General features: G+C 34.5%; 1 protein-coding gene across 6 annotated transcripts; it reads left to right on the top strand.

The window, feature by feature from the left end:
• Nucleotides 1–3,875: 3,875 nt before the first annotated feature.
• LOC114383390 (ubiquitin-like domain-containing protein CIP73) lies at nucleotides 3,876–18,280 on the top strand. 6 transcript variants are annotated; one of them, XM_028343055.1, is made up of 18 exons: nucleotides 3,876–4,012; nucleotides 4,951–5,160; nucleotides 5,272–5,389; nucleotides 5,684–5,788; nucleotides 5,918–6,036; nucleotides 6,181–6,261; nucleotides 6,851–7,018; nucleotides 7,119–7,188; nucleotides 7,270–7,421; nucleotides 11,605–11,769; nucleotides 11,850–11,921; nucleotides 12,424–12,544; nucleotides 12,616–12,936; nucleotides 13,022–13,173; nucleotides 13,262–13,477; nucleotides 15,138–15,731; nucleotides 17,522–17,677; nucleotides 17,815–18,227. In XM_028343055.1, the coding sequence occupies exons 2-18, from the start codon at nucleotides 5,032–5,034 to the stop codon at nucleotides 17,884–17,886; spliced, it is 2,811 nt and encodes a 936-aa protein (XP_028198856.1). In that variant the 5' UTR covers nucleotides 3,876–4,012; nucleotides 4,951–5,031; the 3' UTR covers nucleotides 17,887–18,227. The 6 variants fall into 6 exon arrangements, with proteins under 6 accessions (XP_028198856.1, XP_028198855.1, XP_028198860.1 ...); XM_028343054.1 differs by having other exon boundaries at nucleotides 3,879–4,022; nucleotides 17,815–18,280; XM_028343059.1 differs by having other exon boundaries at nucleotides 3,879–4,022; nucleotides 5,684–5,758; nucleotides 5,930–6,036.
• Nucleotides 18,281–24,123: the final 5,843 nt, after the last annotated feature.

Genomic DNA, 24,123 nt, shown 5'->3' with positions numbered 1-24,123 from the left:
TTTATATATATTTAAATTAATTAAATCATTTTTTATAATATCTTAAGTAAATATGTTAGGTCTAGAGTTCAATTGACCAAAATAAAAGAAGAAGAAGAAAATATGCAAATTGAGAATTAGATCAAATTTCATATTTTCTAAAATATAAAGACCAAAATCGAGAGAAAAAAACAGGAGCACCAAAAACGTGTATTAAAAATTATAGGGCCAAAATTGCAATTCAACATTTTATTTTTTGATGATTTGAAAATATCATTTTAAAACATAAGTTATTTTTTTCAATATATGTGAATTATTTTAAATTAATTTTATCCAAACCTAAATTAAATGAAGTCGATTCTACAAATGCATATCCTAACAACCACGCGCACACTTAGAAGGATACAATCTTCTTAGATGGTAGCATAAGATATTTTAAACCAAACTACTTAAATTAGAATTTAGAACTTATATACCTTCTTAGTTATTAAACCAATGTCTATATATAAATATGCAACCTACAAAGTTTGTGCTATAAGTTGACGAAGTTTTTTTTCAATTGCAATGGTCTCTCTCATTCTTTTTACCATTTTAACAACCTTCTACTTGATTTTGGCTAATTCTTGACATTAAAAGCATACATAATACTTTAGCAATAGACTTATGCTCAAAGATGAACATAGTAGAATGAAGAAGTTATGCAAATTATATGGTTTCTTTTTGGTGATGACACTTCTAATGTTATATAATGAAGTGCTATTTTTTCGTGGGAGTTGGTTAGCTTAAATGATTCAACTTTAAAGTCATTGAATAACTTTTAACATGGGGCCAAGAAAAGACCCAACTAGACAAAATTTAGACATTTCCTAATGGACATAGACCTTTAAGTTTAGTGTCTAGTCTAGTCCAAAATGAAAGTTTTTTTTTAAAAAAAAAGAATCACTTATTAGTCACACTCAATCACTCACAAACACATCTTGGTCTCTTCCTCTCTGGTCTCCCACTCTCGTGAACCCTAGCCCACACAACAATGTTGTGCCACTCACTTCTCATCAATGACCACTTTTGACCGTCCCTCGCCTTGTCATTGTTTGCCAACGTCGACCATCCCAGACCGCCTAAGACTTGTCCTTTTATCTCAATCGCAATTTTAATTTCCATCACATTAAGGTCGTGGCATCGTTCACCAATGCCACTGTTACCACGTAGAGGTGTTCAAGGTTAGTTGTGCAATGCTTTCTTTTAGCCTATGTTGATGATGTTTTGAGTTTTGATATGAAAACATTGTTTTACAAATCTAGCTCTTGAGTTTCTAATTTATTTGGTGATTGTATAGTTAACTCCATTACTTTGTTTGCAACCTTGGAGTAATAAAATCTTGTGGCTCTTTAAACACGAGTTGTTGCGATTGTCAAAATTTTACCATGTGTTGTCATGTAAGTTGTGATGATGTCATTTAAATTAGTCCCTTTTATTATAAGCATGTGTTTTCACTGCATATTCTGCACGTCTCGTGCTTAAGATTACATTATTGTTGTTCTTCTGCCACCTTGGTTTTATTTGTGCACAATGACAAGCTTATAATAGAAGAAACATACTTTCATGTTGGGCTTAGCTCTACTTAGATAAACATTGAAAACTAATGGTACTAGGATGTGTTGTTTCGGTGTAAGTCTAAACTTTGAAGTGCTTCTATATTTTTGCATTAATATATCAATTAAATTAGTCTTATTTCTTTTCAATTGGAACTAATATAGAGATATTTGCATTATTTATTTTGTATTATTAATGTATAGATATTTGCATTATAAAAAAATAGTTTGTTGTGTAATGGTGAATTTGTTAATGTGAAATGTTTCTTTTATATTTGGAATCTTATAGTTCAAGAAGGCTTAAAATGGTGGAAGATGTTTTACAAAAGATTAGAGACAACATTAAACACGTGAAAAACATTAAAGGCTAGAAAATAGCATTTAGATAATGTGTTGTTCAAGTGAGAAGTATTGATACTAAGGTAGGCTTGAAGTTAAATGTACCTTTTAGATGGACTTACATTTTTGTCATGCTCAAAAGTGCTACTAAGTATTGTTGTGCTTTTGACAATTTCACCATTCATGATGGAAACTACAACTATTGTTTATGAAGTGAAGAGTGAAAAAGAGCTAAAAGATGTGTGAAATTTTTAGGACATTTTGTAAGACAACTAACTTGATTTCAAGTACATATTATCCAACCTCTAATGAATACTTTATGCAAGTATGGAAAATTAAATGGTTGTTGTGGGAAACACTCAAAAGTGATGATGCACTAATGTAAGACACGATGGAGAAGATGATGGAAAATTTTAGCAACTATTGGAGTGATATAGTCTCATTCTCTTAATTGTTATGATTTTTCACCCGCTGATGAAACTTGAAGCACTTCAATTTTATTATTCAAAGCTTGATAATTTTACTTGTAATGAAAAAGTAGGAAACATAAGAGTTAAGATGGACAAACTTTTTGAAGAATATGTGAATGTCATCGGATGCATCAAGTTCCCGAATTGTTCCTCTAGTTGAACGAGATTTCAATCAAGGGATGGAAGACATGGATCCATGCATTGTAAGTTAATTATTTGTATTTGTTATCAATCTTTTGTATTTGTTAGTTTATATCTAATCTAGTGTACTTGTTAATTTATTTATTTTTCTAATAATGTCATAAGAATATATCAATTTTGTGAGCCAAAATGTTAATGTCCCTAATAAGTTTGATTTGGATCTTTATTTGATTGAGACACCCCTTGAGCCAAAGTTTTTTTTTTCTAAAGTTGGATGTTTTGAGCTATTGGAAGGACCATCAAGAGTGTTATCCAAATCATTAAATACGGACATGTGATGTGTTAAGCATTCCAATTACAACAATTGCTAGTAAGTTTGCATTTAACATTGATGTTGGTGTGTTTAACAAGTATATTATTGCTTTTTTTGGCCAATGTTCAAGCACTATTTGTAACCCAAAATTGATTGATTTGCTTTGAATAATTAGGTATTGTATTACTTGCAAATACTTTATTACTATACCACTTCTAAAAAATATTCAATGCTAATGCTAACATTATTATTATTATTATTATTTAATTATAGATGAAGATAATGATGATGTTGAGATATAAGTACTTGTTTTAGATTTCATAGTTCACAACTCAATATTTTTGATGGACAACAACAATAATTTCAGCTTGACACTTAAAAATTTGGATGTTGTAGTTTAGAATTTAATGTTATATTTGTTTAGTAATTTGATTTTCAATTATGTAGGTTGACTTGACACTTTGATATTTTTAAGACTTTAATATTGTTAAACTATAATTAATGTTTATATAGTGAATTTCATTTTATGACTTTTAAATGATATTTTGTATGTCATTTGAACATAACTATTAGATTATTTGTCCATGTTACTTGAATGATAATGAATCATTTTGTTTAAAATTCAAATAAATAATTTTAAAATAAGCATTTCTTTTTATAGTAGATATGTTTTGCTTATTTTTTAAATAAGCAAAAAATTATCTTTTTAAAAAATAAGCAAAAAATTTCATTTAAAGTAAAGTTTGATATACAAATACTCATTCTCATTGAAGTTATATTGATATATTTAAAAGTTTGTCAATTTTTATTGTTTAATATATTTTTTTAGTATTGTTCTTAAATAGTGAGTTTAAATATTTAAGAATAGTATTTTTAATTAAAAAAATACGATTCTAAAATATATCTAAAATTAGTTGTAATTAATTGTTTAAAAGTTTTGTACAGGCCGGCAGAAACTGGGCCAGAATGGGCCGAGGAGGGTAGCCAGTCCAGTCCAGTCCAGAAGGACTTCTAGAGGACTTGTTGCCCCTATTTGATAGTCTATGACGAGGAATGAAAACTTTGGAACGAAGGCATGTGCTGTGTTGTGTTTATGCATTGGTGATTACTGATTAGCTAGCAGTAGCATCGTCCCCTTCTCCAAAGATCGTATAACCTTCAATCCATCTTCATCTCCGGTGAGTCAAGGTGGGCACTTTTTCTTTTCTCTCTCCCAATCTTTCTGCTTTTCTTTTTCTTTTTCGCCCAAAGCTCTCTAGAATCTTCCTGACGCAGATCTTACCACCTCTTCTATTTCTTTTTCTCTTACTCCATTTCGCTTCTTTACAATAGCCACGCCAACTTCCTCTACTCAACCTTGGTACTTTTAGTTCCCCGTGCTCTCAACCTTCAATCGCACTTTCATATACTATTCCTAATGTAATTATGGATGCTACTCTTTTTCTTTTAACTCAGATCTCCTGATTCTTGTTTCAATTTCGTAGTTGTTTTCCACTGTAACTGGACTATCAAAATCTGACCTATCTTTCAGGCTTTTATATACCTAATTGCTTTAACGAATCTCAAATATGTTCTGTGTTGGTTTTTATTGGATACAAACATAGACTTAGTGGCGTGTCTTGATTGCATATGCATCAGGCAACATTATTGTAATGGTTGCTAGATGTTTTTATGTTTGGATAAATGTATCATCAACATCTGTTAGTTCCCAAAAACCTAATTGATATGTCCAATGACACCGAGTTTCTTTATGAGTCGTTTGGATGAATAAAAGGATGGATAGTATAATCATATTCTATATTTGCATTACAGTGATAACTTGTTATTTACTGGATTTTACAATTTAATGATTGAATATGAAAATTTACTGTGTTTTACATTGCATATCTTTTTTGCACACTGATGTGTTAGATATGTTGCATCACTGGCCATACAAGCATAGTGTGTTATTGTGCTGTTTTTACTGCACTGTCCTGTTTATGGTTAAAGTAGAATACGATATAATATATTGCCACATGCTTTGGAAGTTCTGCTTTGGGGTTTCTTCTGATTCCTCGATGGATCTCTTTCACTCATTGAATGATTATTATGGCCCTACATCTGCATTGTGTTGCAGTTGCAGCTACTTTGGCATCGTATTTTCTGGGTCAGTTCTGTCGAATTCCTTGGTCCAAGACTTTGCAGCTGAACCAACAGCATGGCGGGTCAGTCCTCCAATGAAGGCTCCAGTACTGGAAACATTTCAGCAGAATGTTCCGATTCAACTGTTCAGCTCAATATCAAGACTCTAGATTCCCGCATCTACAGTTTTCAAGTGGACAAAAATGTAAGCTATATATCTATTCCTGTCATTCTTGTGTTTTTCGAGTCCTATTTTTGAGGTAAATATATGTAGGCTAGGGTATAACCCAAAAACTTGTCTTCAAAATCATTTCAGATGCCTGTTTCATTGTTCAAAGAGAAAATTGCAAATGAAATTGGTGTTCCTGTTAATCAGCAACGGCTGATATTTAGAGGAAAAGTCTTAAAGGATGAGCATGTTCTTTCTGAGTATCGTATCCTTCAAATTGTAATTTTTTTCCCATCAGCATAATGCTTAATGTACCTGGACTTTTCTTAGTTTTAACATGATTTTTTTTATCTTGTAAGTTAAAGCATTATTTATGTTCAGTGTCTTCTCTTTATTCAACACCATTATTGGTTTAGCTTTTTAAAATTGGATTGCTTGACAGAAGGAAATGCTGTGGCCTGTAGAAGAATTTTTCATAAATGGTGAAATGAGTTAGTATTTGAAATCACACCGCGTCACTCATTTATTTATATTATAAGCTAATCCTTAACCATTTAAGATGTTGAGAATGGGCATACATTGCATTTAGTTGAAAGACAACCAAATCAGTCTCAGGCTTCTGGTATGAGTTCTGGTGAGTCAACTGGTACAAGTGGTAACCGAGGTATAACTTAAGGCTGCAATTGATGGTCATTTTTGTTTTTTTCTCCCTTCAGGTTTTAATCATTTTTTAAATACCAGACATATGTTGTAGTATTTTACTATGCTGCTGATAAATTTAATTATTTGGAAGGAAATGGTGTAGGCTCAGGGGCTCCTCGTAATCGTGTTGGGCAAATTTCACATAGTGTTGTTCTGGGAACATTTAATGTGGGTGAACAAGGTGAAGGAATTGTTCATGACCTCACTCGGGTTTGTTACCATGTTCTTTGTATCTATCTTATGCAGTTCATATCATGCATTCTATTCTATTCTGTTTTCATGTAGGTCTTGGCAATAATGGTGTGATTTGATATTGCTTAAGGAACATTATGTATTGCTGTGTTTTGTTTTCAGGTTATTGGGCATGTTTTAAATTCTATTGGAAACAGTGGCCAGAGCACAATTAGTGGTCCTAATGCTACGCAAACTTCTTCAGTTAGTACCACTCCTGCTTGAATAGATGATCATGTATTGTTATATTTTCTATCATTTGTGTGATTTACTGGACTATTGTATGCACATTGTTAATTTTTTTAGCCACGAGGGACTGAATTAATTTAACATCCATTTTATTGTTTAGATTTCTCTTTATTTGAATTCTCCTTGCAACATTGCATAGTTATATTTGCTTTCCTTTTTTCGATTTCATCTTCTTAGATCATGAAGCAACCGCATGTTGTGGTATCTATTTCAAGTGGCTTGTGTTTCATAGTGTACAAATATTTTATCTATTGTCATAATGGTGTCAAATCTCAAGTATCTTATGAATGGTTATTTATCTTAAATTATGGAATCTCCATTTTTTGTTTTTGGTTTAATGTATAGATATTTATTTTTCCTTACAATACTAACATGGCATTGTTAAACTCTCTTAATTATTGTCATCAATTTAATTTGTGAATAGAATTGATACAGAACACAGACTTGTACTAATGTACTATGAAGTTAGTATATGTTGTTTTGCTACGTGCATTATGCACTATATATCCTTTGACCTAAACTGGGACCCAATCTATTTGGTCAGGTTCAGCCAAGGAATGAAACTGATGGAATGCATGCTGGAAATCAAAACCCAGCAGGAAATCAGGCACCATCTGGACAGACATTTCATGGCCCGACATTTCAATCTGTCTCTCATGTTGTTCAGATTCCTGTGGCGGCAGGGACCATACCCATTCCTTCTCTCAATGCAGTAGGAACATGGCCTCTCTTTTGGATGCTTATTTTTTTCCTGTGGAAATTTAACACATTCTCAATGATGTTCAACTTTCTTTCTTTCTCCATCATTTCAGCCAATTCCTGATTCACTGAACACACTGTCTGAGTTTATGAATCGCATGGAACAGATACTAACACAAAATGGTGATGATGTTGAAATTGTTGCTCTTTTATTTTTAATTTTAAAGAAATTGAAATATTTATATTTGCTTAATGCTTATGCAGGTTATCAATCAAATCTTTCATCTGCTAACCCTAGAGATCAGCTAGTGGAATTGCCTTCTAATGTACAAGGGTTGCCGACACTTGAAGCATTAAGCACTGTCTTGCATCGTGCAGAACAGTTACTTGGTGGTCAAGCTGTTGCTGCACTATCTGTAATTAACACATCCCATTTACTAATATTCATGTTCACCTTAATGATAAAAATATCTTTCTATTATCTGCAACTATAAGATGTTTATTACAAGTATAAATACATTATAGATTTATTAAAAAAATAAGAATGGATTGAAGTTTTTTTTTTGAACGGCCAAAATATCATATATTATATAAGGATAGTACCAGGGGTACTACAAGGATACAAATAAAAGCCATAGGCTGAGATTAGAAAATAAAGTCTACACAAACTTCTCCAACTAGAGACCGAACAAAAAACCACCCAACCTTCCCACACTAGGAGAAGGCAAAGGACATAGATGATGACCATTGATGAAACGGAATGGCAAAGTCCTTTTCCCACCCCCTCAACCAAGACCAGGTGAGAAAAATTACATCGTCCACCAACTTGGAAATATCAAACTGTTGATTTTTAAAAATCATAGCGTTCCTGTGGTTCCAGATAGAGGCTGTGGCCGCTACCCACCAGACCTTCCACTTTCTATTAATAGCTTGCGAAGCGGCCAAAGAGATGTGCTGAGTGAAGTGGTCCAGAGGCCTACAATGCATGACTCTGGCTTCCTTGACCCAAGACATAAATTCCCACCACAATGGCATAATCTTTTTGCAAGAGAAGAAAAGATGAGAGGCCGATTCCACTTGGCTTTGGCAAAAGGTGCATTGGTCACTATCCAGCACGACTTGTCGTCTAGATAAATTTTCCTTGGTCGGTAGTCTATCCCACAGCAGTCTCCAAGCAAAGGATAAGGCTTTCGGAGGAGCTTTTATATTCCATAACTGGCTGAAAGCATGATTCTGATACGCTGTTGACTGAGCATCTCTAATATATTGGTAAGCACTGGATGTAGTAAAGATTCCTTTTGGATCAGCACCCCAAACCCACTGATCCTTCATAGCTGCATTAGGTGATAAAGCTGAAACCTGATCTATAAAGTCTGAAGCACTAACCACCTCGTGATCAAAGAGGTTCCTCCTCCAAGAGAAATTCCACTGCCACCCTGCTTCTCCAAAGGACCCCAAGTTTCCCACTATCTCAGCTTTATGAGAAGATATTTGATACAAATCAGGATATCTGTCTCTAAGGGGTCTTCCATCACCCATCCATGAGTCTTCCCAAAATAAAATTTGATCGCCACTGCCGAGCTTCCATTTAATCTGGTTACGAATCCCATCCATGCTGCTATGGAGTAAAACAGCCTTCAAATCCGACCACCAAAAGGAATGAGACTGCCTGTGGGAATTCTCTTCCAACCCTCTCCATCCTTTGTATTTTGAGATGAGGATTCTGCACCACAATTGGTCTGATTGGTGGAACATCAGCCACTTCCATTTAATAAGAAGGGCTCTATTAAGATCCTTGATAGCTTTGATACCCAAACCTCCTTGATTTCTAGGAGTACATATATGATCCCAAGCCATCCAAGCGATCTTTTTCCCTTCAGCACCTCCTCCCCACAAAAAATTCCTTTGGATTGAAGTCAGCCTCACTAACACTGCTGAAGGAGCTTTGAAGAAAGACAGATAAAATAAAGGCAAGGCTGTCAAAACAGAATTAATTAAAGTAATTCTGCCTGCCATAGAGACTTTCCTCTGATTCCACTTGTTAAGCTTGGCCTCGAATTTTCGAAAAATGGGCTCCCACATAATTAACCTTCTCGGATTAGCTCCAATGGGCATCCCTAGATAAGTAAAAGGAAGCTGAAGAGATCCACAATTAAGGAACTCAGCTGCAGATCGACACCACTGCTGAGATTGGCCAATTACTCCAAAGTGACTCTTGGCAAAGTTAATTCTAAGGCCAGATACCAACTCGTAACCTCTGAGCATAGCTTTTAAAACAGAGACATTTTCCATAGAAGGTTCCCCAAAGAATATAGTGTCATCAGCAAATTGGAGCATATTTACTGGGACCTTATTCTTCCCTACAAGAAAACTGTGATAAAGGTTTTTAGAAATAGCTTCTCTCATCATTCCTGACAGCCCTTCAGCTACTAGATTAAATAAAAAAGGAGCCAAGGGGTCCCCTTGTCGCAGCCCTCTTTGGGGTTTGAATTCAGGTGTGGGACTGCCATTCACTAGAATGGATATAGAAGTTGATGACAAACATTCTTTAATCCATCCTATCCACCTATCTTGAAAACCCATTCTTCTCATCAAATAAAAGAGGAATTGCCAAGACACGGAATCGTATGCCTTTTCGAAATCAGCTTTAAACAACAAACAAGGTCTCTTGCATCTCCTAGCCTCCTCCACAACCTCATTAGCAATTAAAACTGCATGAAGCAGCTGTCTGCCCTTAACAAAGGCTGATTGCCTTTCATCTATAAGATGATACATGACCTTGCTGACCCTATTAGCTAGGACTTTAGCAATAATTTTGTAGACACATCCTATTAAGGATATAGGTCTAAAGTCAGTAAGGAGTTGGGGATCTTTGATTTTGGGGATGAGAGCAATAAAAGATGAATTAAGGCCCTTGGGGATGACTGCGTTGACATGAAACTCTGAGAAGAACCTGAGGAATTCAGGTTTCAGAATCTTCCAGAAATGCTTGATAAAGCAGAAGTTAAGCCCGTCAGGCCCTGGGCTTTTATCACCTCCACAAGCCCACACTGCATTAGTTATCTCCTCCTCCTTAAAAGCTTCCACCAGCATCTCACTTTGAGAAGGAGACAGGACTCTGAACAGAACTCCATCTAAGTTGGGTCTAGACACACAAGGTTCTGCAAATCTGTCTTTAAAATGCTTGAGAACTGCTTCCTTAATAACTGTGGGTTTATCAACCCAGCCTCCATTGATATGCATCCCCCTTAGAGTATTCCTTCTTCTGCTTGAGTTGATGATTTTGTGGAAATAAGCGGAATTACTGTCTCCCTGTTTAAGCCATTTACACCTGGATTTCTGACGCAGCATAGATTCTTGAATAAAAGATTGCTCCCAAAGATCAGATTGAAGTTTCTTCAGCTCTTGAACCTGCTGCTCAGTAGGTTGAGCTATGAAGGAGTTCTCCAAAACATTCAGCTTGTGCTGAATAAGTTTCACCTTACTACTCTGATCCCCACACTGGTCCTTGCTCCAAACTTTAAGCCTATGTTTGAGTTTCTGCAATTTACATTTCAAAGCAAAACCCCCCCAACCCATAGGCTGGTTTGCAGACCAAAAATCCTTCACCACCTTATTAAAATCTTTATTATGCAACCAAGCATTGAAAACTCGAAAAGGCTTTGGACCCCAATCAGTAATTTTGGACTGCAACATGATAGGGCAATGGTCTGAGTAGTTTCTTTCAAGATGATAGGGCAATGGATTGAAGTTGCATAGGATAATCCTAAATAATTTTAAATTTTGGGCAAAATAAAATTTCATCACTCTTTTAATCAGTAGTACCTTAAAAGCATGAATGTGCTATATATTTGTGTTTGGAGGAACTTAAATGTCATTAAAATGACTGGCATTTTGGGTATGCTCATTTGAGAGGCTGATGGTCAAATTTTTTAATTTATGTGGACTGAAAATAATTGAGGACTTTCCCTAGTCTAGGGCCTTTATCTGCAATAAACTTATTGAATCTAACTAAACCTTTACTTTGATGTTGGGATGTTTACCAATCTTAGCAGAGCTTGGTCTTGTTGGACTGTGAAAAGACATGCAATTTTATCCATTGCGTCATTTGATCAATTTTGGGACACCCAAACACATATTATGCAGTGTCATTTAAACCTTCTTAATATATCTTGGATACCTGGTCAAATCCATTTCAGATTGGATATGAAGACAACTAAGCTATGTTTGGATTACCGTTGTTTTCCATTGGAGGGTGCTGAAATTTGGAGATGGATATCCTTTGTATCTTATAGTCGGAACATGCTTTTGTTTGCACTTTACAACGGTAATCCAAACATGCACTTAGTATTTGAGAGATGTATTCATTGCAAACTCTCTTGTTATAAAACCTCAAGTCTTCTGATATCTTAGTGTCCATCCTTGATTGTAGCCATATAAGCAGATGTAACGATACATTAATCTTACTTCTATTTAACCTAAAAATGTTATGATGATGAAGTGCATATTTCATTGTAGGATTTGTTAGAATGAACTAGCCTTACTATCTTCTTCCTTTATCTTATCTGATTACGTTTTACTTGTAATTTGCGACTCTAGCATATTGCAGGGCGCTTGGAAAGAGAAGGTACTTCTGCTGATCTGCACATAAGGGGTCAAATACAATCAGAATCAGTGCAAATAGGACTTGCTATGCAGCATTTGGGTGCACTTCTACTTGAACTTGGCCGAACAATGTTGACACTGCGTATGGGACAGTCTTCTGTATGTTTCATTCGTTTCTTTGGTGATTTGGATTACTTTATTGTGTCAACATATCATTCATGTTCACTTTCAAATTTCAGGCAGAATCTGTTGTTAACGCTGGACCAGCAGTTTACATCTCTCCATCAGGGCCAAATCCAATAATGGTGCAGGTTTGTCAGCCATTTTGATCTATTCTGATTTCATTAATGGTGATGCCACATGCCAAGTTTAATCATTTAAGCATTGGATGATCTTTCAAACTTTCAATCAAGCTGATTGACATTCAATAAACTATACATTGTTGATATTTCAGAACTGGAAACTGTAAATTATACATGATTAGCATGGTTTACTGATAAATAGATTGTTGATAAAGGGTTGAAGATTGAAAGAAATTGATAACTTCTTTCAACTCTTCATATTGAAAAGTAAATTTTATGTTGGACTCATATATAATAAGTTTAATATAAGATATGCTTTCAACCAATTTAAAATCACCCTAGATATGCTGTTAAATTAATTATTATAGAAGTCAATAATCTTATCATACACGACAATCCATGATTGGATGACACTGTAACATATATATGATGATCACATTCCTATCTATGTGGATTGTTTGATAGTTTACATTTACTATTTCTGGTTCTGATGAAGTTGTGCTATTTTCAGCCTTTTCCACTTCAGACAAGCTCCCTCTTTGGTGGTCCAGTTCCCCCCTCAACTCCTGCAACTTTAGGCACCATTGGAATTGGAAATGCTCCTAGGAACGTAAACATTCATATACATGCTGGTAAACAAAACTAATTGTACTTCAACCCACCTATGAAATATTCAACTTCTATTAAATTTGCTTCATACCAGGTACCTCTCTTGCACCAATTGTTTCAGCCATTGGTTCTAGGGAAAATAATGGCGAGGGGACAAGAAGTGAACACCATAATGAGCCTGGCTCTGGTGATTCAGGTTCAACACGGGTATTACCTGTTAGAAATGTCATAGCAGCAACTATCCCATCACACCCTCCTGGTGTTGGAGTCTCTAGTAGCACACAAACTGGGTTTGGTATTTCTACCTCACAGCCACCTTCTGATTCAGCTTCATTGTCATCTGTTTTAGCTGAAATCAATTCTCGCCTTAGAAACGTTGTTGGTAATATGCAAGGAGATAACACAGTTCCATCAGGTAATTACCAATTATTGTTTCATTGTATGTAGTCTTGATACATTAGCATTTAATTTCAAAACACTTTTTTTCTGTATCCATTCAGGTCAAATGGAATCAAACAGCAGGGACTTGTCTTCTGGATCTGAATCAAGACCTCCTACAGTAAACAAACAGCAAGATACCGTGGACGTGAATGGTTTTGGGGCTATCAGTGCTTCCTCAGTTGGCTGCACTTCTGAAAGTGAAGTACAGAAGGTAATGCTTTTGCACATACTTGGTGATTCATCTGTCTTGTACATCATAGTTTTTAATTGACTAATATCTACCTCTCAATCACTGCTAGGTCCAAACCGAGGCAGTCCAAACCTCAAGTAATGTTTTGGTTGACAAATTTGTTTCAAGTTCTTCCAACCAAGATTTACAAAGTTGTTCTAGTGGAGAAACAATAGTAAAACCAGAAATAGAACAAGATGTTCTGGCTGTAAGTGAAAGACAAAATGTAACTGAACCTGCCAAAGCTGCTCCACTAGGATTGGGTGTGGGTGGTTTAGAGCGCAAGGTAAGTTTACGGTTATTATTTTGTGAATTAGAAGCCTGAATTTTCCAATTGATGTGTCATGCAATGCAAATAGATTTGTTTGCTATAATGTTGGAACTTGGAATGTTATTTTCATTTAAAAGGCTGCTGGATGAGTCTTTTTATTCTCTTAAAATTCATATTTGCCTTTTGAAGTTATATTCTATTATGATTTTGCTGCAATACCATCCCTCTATATTTTATCTATATCATGACGTTATATTCCGAAGTAATCAATTTGAAAATCTTTTTAAAATTAGCACAAGTAGCTTATAGGGCTTAGGATTTGGATATTGTGTCATGTAGGCTTGTGTCTTGGCAACGGCAGAAATATATATATTATGTATTTGTTAGAAACTGAAATCATTTAGATTTAGAATTTGGTTGTTTTATGACACTGGTTGATCATATGCCTCCTTAGATGTTGGTATATATAGTTTGATGTGTCCCTTTGACTTTTTGCTATGCATCCCATATTCCCATTCCTCGGGCAGGCATTAACAGGTTGATGTAGCCTAGCCATGCTGCTGCTTAAAACTGAATTTTTTTCATTATGCTTTCATAATTGGATGTTAATTTGCAGCAATTTTAAAACATTCATTTGACAAGCTAATTTTGAAACAAATGCAGGGCTGTATTAAATTTAATGTGTGGGGATGTTATATATAAATTAACAGAAATTTTAGGGGCCATTTTGTTTGAGAAAATGTTATCCATTTTCATTTTTGTTTTCATTTCTGATTACAAAAATGTCGCCTTGTTCTTGTTTTGTTGTCAAAGATTTGGATTAGGAAACAATGAAAGCAAATTTATTGTTTTCACTGTTATATAAATTTTTGAAAACAGGAAACAAAGTAAAAACAATGTGACATTTTTGTATTTAAAAGTGAACAAAAAAATTCTCTCAAGCCAACAGTTTGCCATGATAGGGACGTGTTTATTGTGCTGTCCACCCTATGAAGATAAAGCATCTGTCCTGGCATCATCCGCATGATGGGAGTGAAAGTATCCCCCACTTCACTATTTGTGTGGGGCTTGCCTGGAAACATTTGATTGTATTTTAAATATTTTACACCCAGGGCTGTTGAATGGCAATAATGATTTACCTGTAAATTGTAATATATGAAGTTATGACCATGTATTTCGATGGTGAAAAACAAGCCATTTGGAGGCAGCAACATATTGTAAAGAAAAAGCAAAAGTAATGAAATTTTGAACTGTCGTGCTACTTAAATTGGTACATTATTAGCGCCTATACCAGTTTAGTCCCTGAAAGATTTGAGGATAGTTACATTAGTCCCTGAAAAATGAAAATGTTGATCAATTTAATCCTTTTTAGGGATTAAATTGATGTGAAAAAGGACTAAATTTGCCAACCTTTTCAACTTAAATGGATGAAAAGTTGATTTTCATCTTTTAATGACTAGTGTGAGTGACCCTAAATCTTTCTGGGGACAAAATAGTATTTTAATCCATTGTCAGCAATGCATTGTGAACATTAACACATTTGTGCATTAGCACAGACCCTTGATTGTCATGATTAGGAATTAGGAATTCTATATCTCTGATCTTCATTTTTTTTTTATCACATTGCATAACTATATTCTTGACTTATCCTTGATAAATTTGCATGCCAAAACAGAGGCGAACTAGACTTCAACCTCCTGTAAGTAAAGGTGCTGATGATGGATCATCCAGTTCTTCTGTCAATCAAAATCAGCAAACCAGAACAGATGGTCAACATATATTGCAAACTCTTGCAAGTCATGGATCCGGTTTGAATTCAAGAAATGCTAATGGGCCATCCCAGCGGCCCTTGCCCTCCAGTGATCGTCCAATTGATGTGGCTGGTTTAATGTCTCAGGCTTTACATAGTCCTGCCTTGAATGGTTTGTTGGAAGGAGTTTCACAGCAAACTGGAGTTGACTCACCTGATGGCCTGAGGAATATGTTGCATCAGTTCACCCAGAGCCCGCAGATGATGAACACGGTTAATCAAATTGTCCAACAGGTTGGCAGTCAGGATGTGGGGAATATGTTTGCTGGAACGGAAAGAGGGCAGGGTGGTGGTATTGACATTTCAAGGATGTTTCAACAGATGATGCCCATTGTATCTCGAGCCCTTGGTGGGGGAAATCCTTCCTCACTATTCTCTGCTGAAGAAGCTGAACCCCATGCACCCTACCGAGATGGAACAGTTGACAGAGATGAATATTCTGATAATCAAAGTTTACAGGTTTGTATCCATTTGTTATAAGAAAGTCATTGGCTGTATTGCTGCACTTCCATGTTTGGTAATTTCTGTGAACTTTTAAGAACCATAACTTTTCTTTTGGCACTAGATGCAAGTCCTTTTTAACATAGCCTTTTTATGTTAGTCTTATGGTAAGCCTACAGGGGCAGCCCCCCCCCCAAAAAAAAAAGATAAATAAACTTAACATACATATTAAAAAAGAAATTGCCCCCCTTCCCCCTAACAATTTTTTCTAGTTCTGTTTCTGTTTGAATGAAGGCTGAGACTAGGGTGCGTAAGTAAACTTCTTATGCACCGTGCAAAAGTTATTATGGTCATTTTTTAACCGTTAGATTTGATTAATTTTAAATCAACGATCCAATTTTTTTTTCTGTTTTCTTTCTATTTTTTTTCTTTTTCTTACTTTTCCAAATTTACCCTTTCTCTTCTCTCTTCCCCTTCTCTGCCGTTCTTCTCCTCTCCTTTTTGAAGTCCGTCGCGACATCGTACGAGTTTGTGACGGTAAGCGTGGAAGGATCGAGAGTGAGAACGGAGATGATGGAGGTGCCGCCCCCGCCGCTGGGCTTCCGAGAGGCCGAGAGTGATTTGTCGCCTCGCTGGCAGAAACCACCGGACCTACGGCGGCGGCTTCCTCGCTGTCTCCGCTGTATTGAGGGATGTTGTTTGAATTGGAATGTGAGAGAAAGATTAGGGACAAATCTGGAAAGACAGAAAAGAAGAAAAGAAAAAATGCAAAAAGGAAAAAAAAATCTACGCTGTCCATTTAATCTAACGATATATATTGATCCTTTCGCACGGTGCGTAAGAAGTTTACTTACGCACCCTAGTCTCAGCCTTGAATGCAAGGTGTCCTGTGCTATTTCTGTTGAAAGATGGAACTGTTAAAATGGCTTTGGCAGCTGGGCCAGCCTGGGTGACTCAATTACCTATGAGAGTTAGGGCCATAAACTTACAGACCTTTGACACGGCTAGCAAGTCTGTGTGGCCTGTAAATCAACCCCTTTTAATGTTTCTTTTTAGATTAATTTTCTTTATTATTAAAGTTAAATGGACTGAACATCCCCCTACAAAAAAAAACTTTTGGGATTGGTTAGGATCCTTCAAAAGTTATTAGCATGTATATCCTTTTCAGCAACAACTGGTGTATCATTTGTGATTGATTATGATACTTCCTAAATTTGAAAATGGAAATTATCATTAAATGAAGATAACAATTCATTTGTTTCTGAGTATTCTATTATATCTAGGATTTTGAAATGTTGATGTAGGAAAAGTTGAGACTCAGGACTTATCAATTAAAGCATTAACTTTAAGTTTTGTTTGGAGAATTAACTCAAGTTTAGATGTACACGGGGAAGGCAATGTGCAATGAAAAATTTTGCTTGGTTCATGAGTTAGGCATAGCCTGGCTTGCCCATTTTGACCTTTAATGTTTCATGCATGACATGGCAAGTATTTGTATGAGTATTGTATTACTTTTGCAAGCCATTTGTGTACTATTGTATCATAACCATCATCTTTGTGTATCTGACACCTCTTGCCTTGCATTGAATTTTGGGAAAATGGCTGTAGGATGTTCAACATATTTTGGACTATGAAAAACATTAGTAAGATCTAGCTAAGTTTTTGTAAGTGAACATAGATCGCTTCTTAGAATAAACACTTGTGTTGTCTTTTTTTGGGGGAATACCTCAGCAATATTAATATTTTATTTTCTAAGCTGAAATGCTAGAACAGTAGTCCTAATGTGACTTTTTCCTTGTCTTCTCCAGCTTTACCTTCAACCACTGGCTGAGAGGATTGAGCACCTGGGTCCTTCTACTGATATTTTCCGTGCTGTAGCTGAAATTGCTGTCCAGCTATCTGGCAGTGGAAGCACTTCTAATGATCTTCTGGATGAGTTGTGCAGCAATGAGAGTCTTGCCAGGGTAAGTCGTTTTAATGATATTTGTCCTTTGCGAGCTGAAAGTTGTTTGTTGCACTGCCTTTAAATGCAACCCACTAAGCTTTTTTCATGATGATTTGTGCTCAGTCTCATAAAAAATTGACATTCTTGGCTGTGCAGGAATATGTAGATATGTTGCGATTTGATGTAAGTAAGCTGCTCGAGGGACATTCTGAAACGGACAATGTCTAATTTTAGCTTGTATGAATACATATGCTTCATTGCTTCTATTGTGTTGCAAATCTCAACCTTCCTGAAAGTCCTTCTATTGTGTCCCAAATCTTAACCTTCCCGAAAGTCCTTCTAGAGAACGAGTTTTGCGTGTCGTGCCCTGAATAATTAATCATTTTGACGGACTTCCAGATCATGTGAGAAAATTAGCATACACCACATGCCAGACGGTTGTTTCAAATGTAGCATTGAGGCGTTTAATGGCCTTCCATTGTTATATTTTTTATGCCCCCTTTCTGATTATACCCTCGTTTGGGCTTATTTCGGACAGTGTGGAGGCTTCTATCAAATAGTCTTGTACATCTAGCGCTTCCATTATTTTATTTTCAGTGCTAAATGACTGAAATTGATTGCATTAATTTTTTTTTTTGGGTGGGAGGGGGTGGGAGGTGTTGAATTGCTCATTCCTTAGGACAAGGGGATTTTCTTTCTGCACCCGACATCATTTCTTCTACATCCATCATTGAGTGAAAAATAAATTTTGCCCCACTTTCATTGACATGCTTAAATGTGAAATGCAAATTGAGAATCTGTTTGTATACATCATTCATTCATGTGTTTTTCATCTCTCCCCAAATTCTCTCATCTTGTCAATTCGTGGTTGTCTTCATTAATCTATGTGCTCGTTGTTGGTGTCTGCCTTCGTTTTGCTATTGTCATCGTGAGTTCTGTTGTCTATATTTTTTCTTTTGTGTATTTCATGTATATGGATTAACAATCCGTATGAATCATCAATTTGTATGGAGTAAATGAAGGTAAATTTTTTTTTATCAGTGATGAGGCAGTCTATTCACAGTGGAGGAGGAGAGGAAACTTGTATAGGAATGAAGAAGGAAAAAAGGATAAAATTATAATTTTTTTTAAATATGTTGGATGTAAAAAAAATTTGTTGGGTGTCGGAAGAATACCACTAGGACAAGTTTATGGATTGAAGTATATTTCAGAAAAAATCATTCAGGAAATTGAAGTATATTTTGTAGACCGGGGACTCTACTAAGAAAATATTTCAGCACTTCTGTAGCGTGTAGTTGTCTCATTAATCTCATGAGTTTTGGTATGTATGATTATTTTTTTTAAAAAAGTTCAATAGAGAAAAGGTTGAGAAATTACGTAATACTAAATGTGACGAGTGGGCAATACTATTGTGAATTTCGACAATTGCATTATCAAGTTTAGTTGTGTTGCGACGATATGAAGTCAACTAGTGTTTGTTTTCGGCTGTTCAATAGATTTTCAATCTGTAGATTGGTAAATGAGTACAACACACCCTACATCTATTAGGATTATTGTGTAAAGGGGCCTACACCGTTCTCTGCAGCCAGAATTCTGTGCTAACAATTACCTAATTCATTAAAATTATTAAAATTATAAAAGGTGATTAATTTAGTTGATAATAATAAATATGTTTGAAATTTAAATTTGTATCTCTTCTAATTTTTCAATACATTTTTTTTATGGTATAATTTTCTAATACATTTTTTTTGAAAATTTTATTACAATACAATTAATAAAGAGAATTTAGCCTAAAAATAAATTAGTGCAATAGAAATTGTGGATTTATTTTATAAAAATGAACAAACAATTTTTAATTTGAGTCTTCTAAATAGGAATAAAAGAAAGTATAAACTATAAGTTGAAAGTTTAAAATCAAGTTGATTATGGTCAAAATAACTTATAAGCTACTTAAGTGACTTACTAAAAATACATTAATGTTGTGGATAAAATGCATAGAATCTTATGAGGGGACGTTACCTTTTAAATATGACTGGTCTTTACTCATGACATGTGTTCACGAGAGATTCATTAGCTAAGCTAAAAGACCTTAATAAAGAATGTTTACCTTAGTTTAAGGTTGGTTAGGTTTCAATAATTTTAACAACTTAAAGATTACACGATTGTCGTGTTAGTTTAGACCATATCAAGCTAATGTTTTGATGGACTTATGGATTGTACACATGAAATTGGAGTTGTTTGGTAGAGTTTTGGACCCTTCTTTATGAATCTCAATATTTTGATTGTTTCCTAGATTTGATATTTTTGGTTCTCATGATTTTTCTCTAGTACTTTCATCCTCACGAAAATTGAAAATGAAGAAGAAAATGATTTTTCATTTGCCATTTTTTTATTAATAAGATATGATTTGAATAATTTCTATAGTGACATTGACATATGATAAAAAAATAGTATATATATATATATATATATATATATATATATATATATATATATAATACAATAGACCTTTCAATCAATAATCAAGTTTTTATTTCATAAAATATGTTTTTTTCATTATGATCCGGTTGTTAGGAGGTGCCTCAAAGAAAGAAAGAAGACTTAATTTAAAAGTATTTAAGTGTAAAAATGTAATTTATCTCACCTTTTAGGTTTAACATGTGTTATATTATAACGTTGTATTTGAATTGGGTCGTATAATATTAGAGTTAATAGATAATGGACAAGTCAATCCAATAAGAACAGAATGATACTTATTCTTTTAACAAAACAAGAGAAAATTTTAAATGCCAATTGGTAGAGAAAATTGTAGGTTATAAGCAAATCAAATGTGAATATATTCATATCATTTGTAAGGATAGAAATAGGTGAGAACACCTATGGTCTAGCTTAGATCATGCTTCCCCTTCTCCTCCAACGACGATCATGTTAACACTCGCGTCTCCCTCTATCCCGATGGTCTCTATTCCTAAACTTAAATTGCAACAATCTAACCATCTATTCGTTAGAGCCTCGAACGACCCCGCATTTCACAACCCGCTGCTCCAAACCCTAAAATCCCTTTTCGCCTCATCTACGTCCATCGCTGCCACCGTGTGCCTGTCATGGCCACCCTGCTCCGAGCAACAAAGCCATTGGAAAAATACTGGACCTTTTGATTGAGTTAGAACCGGAAGAGTTCAGGTGGCCTCTGATGAAGGCGAACACCGACCTGGCGGTGGCGAGGATGGAAGAAATCTTGAGCAAAGATCGGCTTTGAGTGGATGCTCTTATGCTGATATCCACGACTTGTGAACCGAGCAAGTTGGAAAACACTTTGGAAAGAGCGGAACAAGTTAATATACATTGTCTACTTTACTACCTATATTTCTAATGCTCATCTTCTACGTCTTTAATTGATGTCTAGCTTGCCAAAAAGTTTGTCTGGCTTGTGGTGTTAGTTCTGGCAGCAAATGAATTTTCAAAAATAGGCTGCTTTGCTTTCTTCTCATTCTCAGACGTAGGGCTTAAGCTGCTTCTGCTCAAGTCCTTTGAAACTGTTTTTCCTGGTGGGGCTTGATAATTTCTTAGTTCATATCGTAAAGCAAGCTTTTATCCACCGCACATATACTAATTCTTCAAGATATGAACATCGATCGTACTGTAGTAGCTCATTTCCTTCATCAAGCACACATTTTTCTTGTTTAAGACACTCACTTTCTTGCATCTGCCTGCATCCCAAAAGCATAAGGTAAAAATTATTGTCTAACAAGCAGTGACTAAACTAAAGGAAAAGAGTAGGTGAGTATAATCTTCCTACTGCTGGGTCTTCCTTCCAGGAATGCATTTGCAAGGATTTGGGTACAATCCAATCATTGAGCTAGGTCAGATTTTTCTATCTGCAATCTTAAACTAGATTTCCTCAACTCTTTTGCTTTAGACTCAAGATCCTTTAGCTTTGGAATCCTTATCTGAATATCTTGATCACAAGAAGCATCTTTGCATTCTTGGTCTTGCAACCTGGAAACTTTCTGTTTAAGAGTTATGATCACAAGAGTTATATTCTGTTCAGCTACATAACTAATTTTCTTATTGAGCAAATCAACCAACTTGCGCTTGTGCAGCCTCAAGCTCAGCCAGCACTTTTGCATGATCAGCAATCTCTTCCTTTAATCTCCAATTCTCAGACTGTAAGGTCTAAACCTTCAGATTGAATATCTTCAAGACTGTAATCTCCAATTCTAAGACTGTAACGGCCTTCCAAATCCATTGTCGTATTTAAGTCCTTTCGGATTATACCCTCGTTTGGGCTTTATTCGGACAGCGGAGGCTTCTATCAAATAGTCTTGCACATCTAGGGCTTCCATTATTTTCACTATTAATTGACTCAATCTGATTGCATTACAATTTACAACTATTTTTTTCCCCTTGCATAGCCCTAAGTGTGCACATCCCCAACCCCAAGAGTACAATAGATTTCCCCCTAAAGTTTGCCCTTTTATAATAGTAATTTATAACTTTTTTTCTTCTTCTTGCATAGCCCTAAGTCTGCATAGCCCCAAACCCAAGAGTACAGTAGATTTTCCACTAAAGTTTACCCTTTACAATAGTAATGGAACAATCGATACAATCTTGTATTGTGTATCACATTTCCCTCCCTCCAAATAGCATGCATCGACAAAGTGTGTTTGGAAGAAAAGATAAGAATAATATATGCATGAGAGAAATTTTAGATTTTCTTTAGAGGAACCTATACTTTTTACACTCTATTTTAATTTCAAAAAATTTCTTTTATTTTTATCTTTTTTATTTTCATATTTTAAACCAAACACACTATGAATCATGCTAGGGTGGATACCGTAAAAAAGTGCATTGTGGAATATGAAGGAAGTAGGCTAAAATATAATTTTTCTATTTCATTTTATTTAATTTGTAATTTTAATCCTCCTAAAAAAATAAATATTTAGTTCTCTTCTTTTTCAAAATTAAGAATTTTAGTTTAATTGTCAATTTTTAGGGTGTGCACTGTTAATAAGTAAACATAGACCGTTGAATTGCTCATGTGAAACTATAATATAAGGTTTTTTTTTTAATTAAATTCTTAGGTAACTTAAAGAGATTCTTAATAATTAGTAGTTTTTAATCAAACTTTTATTAAATCAAATGTTCTACTAATCAAATTAATAATTTAAAAATTAATATTGGAGTATCACGTTAGCGTTTTAGTGGTTAACATTTTTATTTAGAAATTGACGATGGAATCAAAAGTTTGAAAAATAGAGGGATTAAATGTCTATTTTTTTTTATAAGAAACCAGAATTATATTTGAATGAAATAGAAAGAATAAAATTATATTTAGGCAATAAAGTATATTAAACTAAGAGTGTATTTATTTTAGGGATTAAAGGTTTATTTCCCATAATGTAACATGAGAATATTACATACCCATGCTTGTTATAAGTTTTATCATATGTTTTTCACACTTTTATTTCCACGAGAAGGGATGAAAATGAAATATTCTCATAGGAATAAGGGAAACTATTTCTTAAAATATCATTAATTTTTTTATATGTATTTTTATTTAAATTATTTTTGAATTTTAAAAGATATTCTCAAGAATATTGAACATATAACCAGATATTTTTTTAAAATTTTTTTTTTCAAGAAATGATATTCTCATGTTAAATTTATGGGAACGAAAAAAGATTCCGTGAAAATTTTCATTTTTTTAAGATAAACCTTTTCTACTTAATCACCTTACAGTGGCTTATTTAAATATTTTGCTTAATGACTCGACGTTTTCATTTTTTCGTTGACATGTGGTCATTGAATCATTCAAGTGCAACGAGTTTTATGTGTGTATTTTAGTTGCCGAGCATAATTGTTAAGCCATTTTGCGTCCAATACTTCGTCTTATATATAATTGCGTGATAAAGCACAATATGAGTGTCAGTAAAATTAGTTTAATTATATGTTGGTTAAAAAGTTGAAAGCTTAAAAATTAGTTAATTATAAACAAAATAGCTTATAACTTACTTGAGAATTATTTAAATGACTTATCAAATATATGAAATAGAATCTTTTAAGAAGATATTACCTTTTAAATACGATTGGACATTGCTCGTGACAAGCTTAGTTTTGACATACCTAGCTAATGCTTTGATGGACTTAGGAATTGTACACAAGAAATTGGAGTTGCGTGGAAGGTTTTTGAACATTAATAATTTATGAATCTCAATATTTTGTTTATTTTCTGGAATTGATTTTTATTCTCATGATTTTTTCCTTTTCACTAAATCTCTCCCATGCTTTCATTCTCATGGAGAATGGAAAACGTAGAAGAAAAAAATGTTTCATTTTTCAATTTTTTTATTAATAAGATATGATTTCAATAATAACTCGAGTAACATGCACATATGACAAATGAAATATATAATTTATTTTGATACAATAGACCTTATGATCGATTATAATAAGTTTTTGAGA

Source organism: Glycine soja, chromosome 14 (genome assembly GCF_004193775.1).
Source record: "Glycine soja cultivar W05 chromosome 14, ASM419377v2, whole genome shotgun sequence".
In the NCBI taxonomy this organism is placed as follows: Eukaryota; Viridiplantae; Streptophyta; class Magnoliopsida; order Fabales; family Fabaceae; genus Glycine; species Glycine soja.
This window is presented reverse-complemented; position numbering and strand designations above follow the sequence as displayed.